Source organism: Austrofundulus limnaeus, unplaced genomic scaffold (assembly GCF_001266775.1).
Source record: "Austrofundulus limnaeus strain Quisiro unplaced genomic scaffold, Austrofundulus_limnaeus-1.0 Scaffold241, whole genome shotgun sequence".
In the NCBI taxonomy this organism is placed as follows: domain Eukaryota; kingdom Metazoa; phylum Chordata; class Actinopteri; order Cyprinodontiformes; family Rivulidae; genus Austrofundulus; species Austrofundulus limnaeus.
Genome location: NW_013952643.1, coordinates 70,168 through 72,140, shown reverse-complemented (window position 1 = coordinate 72,140; position 1,973 = coordinate 70,168). Strand labels below are relative to the sequence as shown.

General features: G+C 34.6%; 1 protein-coding gene across 1 annotated transcript in view; it reads right to left on the bottom strand.

Moving 5' to 3' along the window:
- The window catches only part of lamb1a (laminin, beta 1a), a gene marked incomplete at its 5' end in the record, with an annotated part of 61,746 nt that overhangs the window by 45,116 nt on the left and 14,657 nt on the right, over nt 1–1,973 (bottom strand). The window contains 1 exon segment of the mRNA XM_014020141.1: nt 1,122–1,298. Coding sequence (XP_013875595.1) covers nt 1,122–1,298 — 177 coding nt within the window.

Below are 1,973 nucleotides of genomic sequence, written 5' to 3'. Positions count from 1 at the left end.
CTATAAACATTACTGACACCACAAACATTTGTTTCCCCAGATATAAGACTCTTATTCCTATGATCCTCTTAGTAATGTGGCAAAGATGAAAAAAAAATTTTTTTTATTTGTTTTGTCTAATTCTAAGAGAGAAAATTTGCTGATGTGACAGTTTGTAACAATAGAGGTAAAAAATACAACAGTAGCAATCATGAAACAAAAACAACTCATTACACTGCAACAGGAATTAGGACAAGAGGGGTTGAACAGTTATATTAGCAAAGCTCTAGCAAAATGCTAAAATTAGCAATGTAGACGTTAAAAAGTTTAACTAAGCAAAACTTTAGCTAAACGCTAATAGAGAAAGCTAAAATCGGCAAAATGGTGGATGAAAGCTAAACTGAGAAAAACCATAAACAAACTAAAACTGTAGTAAATTAGAATATATAAGCTAAAGCTAACAAAACAACAGCTAAAACAAAAATTAACAAAACCACAGAAAAGATCAAACGTAGCAAAATTGGATCTAAAAGCTAAAAATAACAAAACAGTAACAAAAAATATCTAAAATTTGCAATACTATAGCAAGAAATCTAAAATGGGCTTAACTGTAGTCCAAAATCATTTGTAAAGCAGAATATAATGCTTAAAATTTCCAAAACAGTAGATTAAAAAAACATGAGCAAAAGCTAAATGTAGAAAAGCAGCCAAATGTTAAAAATTAACTGTATCTAACAAGCTTAAAATGATCAAAATCACAGCTAAAAATTGAAAAATAAAAGTCTCATAAAAACAGGGGAAGTCTGCTGAAGCAGTTCCTAATAAGAATATTTCAAACTGGACTGAAGATGTTTCAGTGAATTTCAGCGTGAAAACCTTTTTGCAAATGAAGTTAAACAATGTTAAAAATATAAAGGTTACAAATACTAAAAGTTATAATACACTATTCCTGAYTGAGCTAAACATTTTGATAWWAGAAATAAATTAGCTTAAGTATGCAGAAAGAAACTCTAAACAGGAAAACAGTGTAAATCTGAGTTGTTTTATCTTCCTGTTATCACTCCTCCCATCGTGAGCCTGTTTAGTAGTTAGATGTTTTTGTGTTTGTATACTTGAATGTTTTGTGATGGGGTTTGTTGTACCTTTGCATCCRTCTGGATCGTCACTCAGACCAAAGTAAGCTGGTTTGCAGCGCTCACAGCGTTCACCCTCTACGTTGACTTTACAGCGGCACTGACCAGCGATGAGACCGGYCCGAACATCCGTCATCCCGTCACAGATCCCTCCGTGCAGAGAGCCCTCAGGGTCACAGCTGCAGGCTGCACACACAAACATCAGTCAGCTGCATTCAATCACACCCTAAACTGAGTACTACGAGACATAAAATGATTATTTTAATATAAACCCTAACATTCCTTAAAAACCATTCTATTCATATGCTAGAGTTTTAAAGTCAGATTGTCTCATGATAAGCTGAACGAGTTTAGATCAAGAGGATGACTCTCGGCTACTACTAAACTTTAGTTTGACAGTTGTTGACAACTCTGGWTGTTTTCCTCTACGCCCCCCAACTTCTCTTATAGATGAGATTCTGATGTGTAAGTCTGTAACAAAACGCTCTATGAGCAGAGTTTATTCTCTGCTCAGCTCATTTTCTGACTCCAATTTAGATTCTTTGAAGGGCAAGTGGGAGATGGACTTGGAGGAATCCATATCAGACACAGTTTGGCAAAAAATTATTCAAAATATATATTCGTCCTCAATATATGTGAAACATGTTATAGTTCAATTCAAGGTAGTACATCGTCTACACTGGTCTAAGGACAGATTGTGCAAATTCAAAAAGGACTTGGATCCGTCGTGTGATCGTTGTAAACAATCTCCTGCCACACTTCTGCACACAATCTATAAAATATTTGGGTGTTTCCCTATCGAGGGACTTCTCAAAACTGTTTGAGATAAATTATGGCTCACTAAATTTGAAAATAAAATCA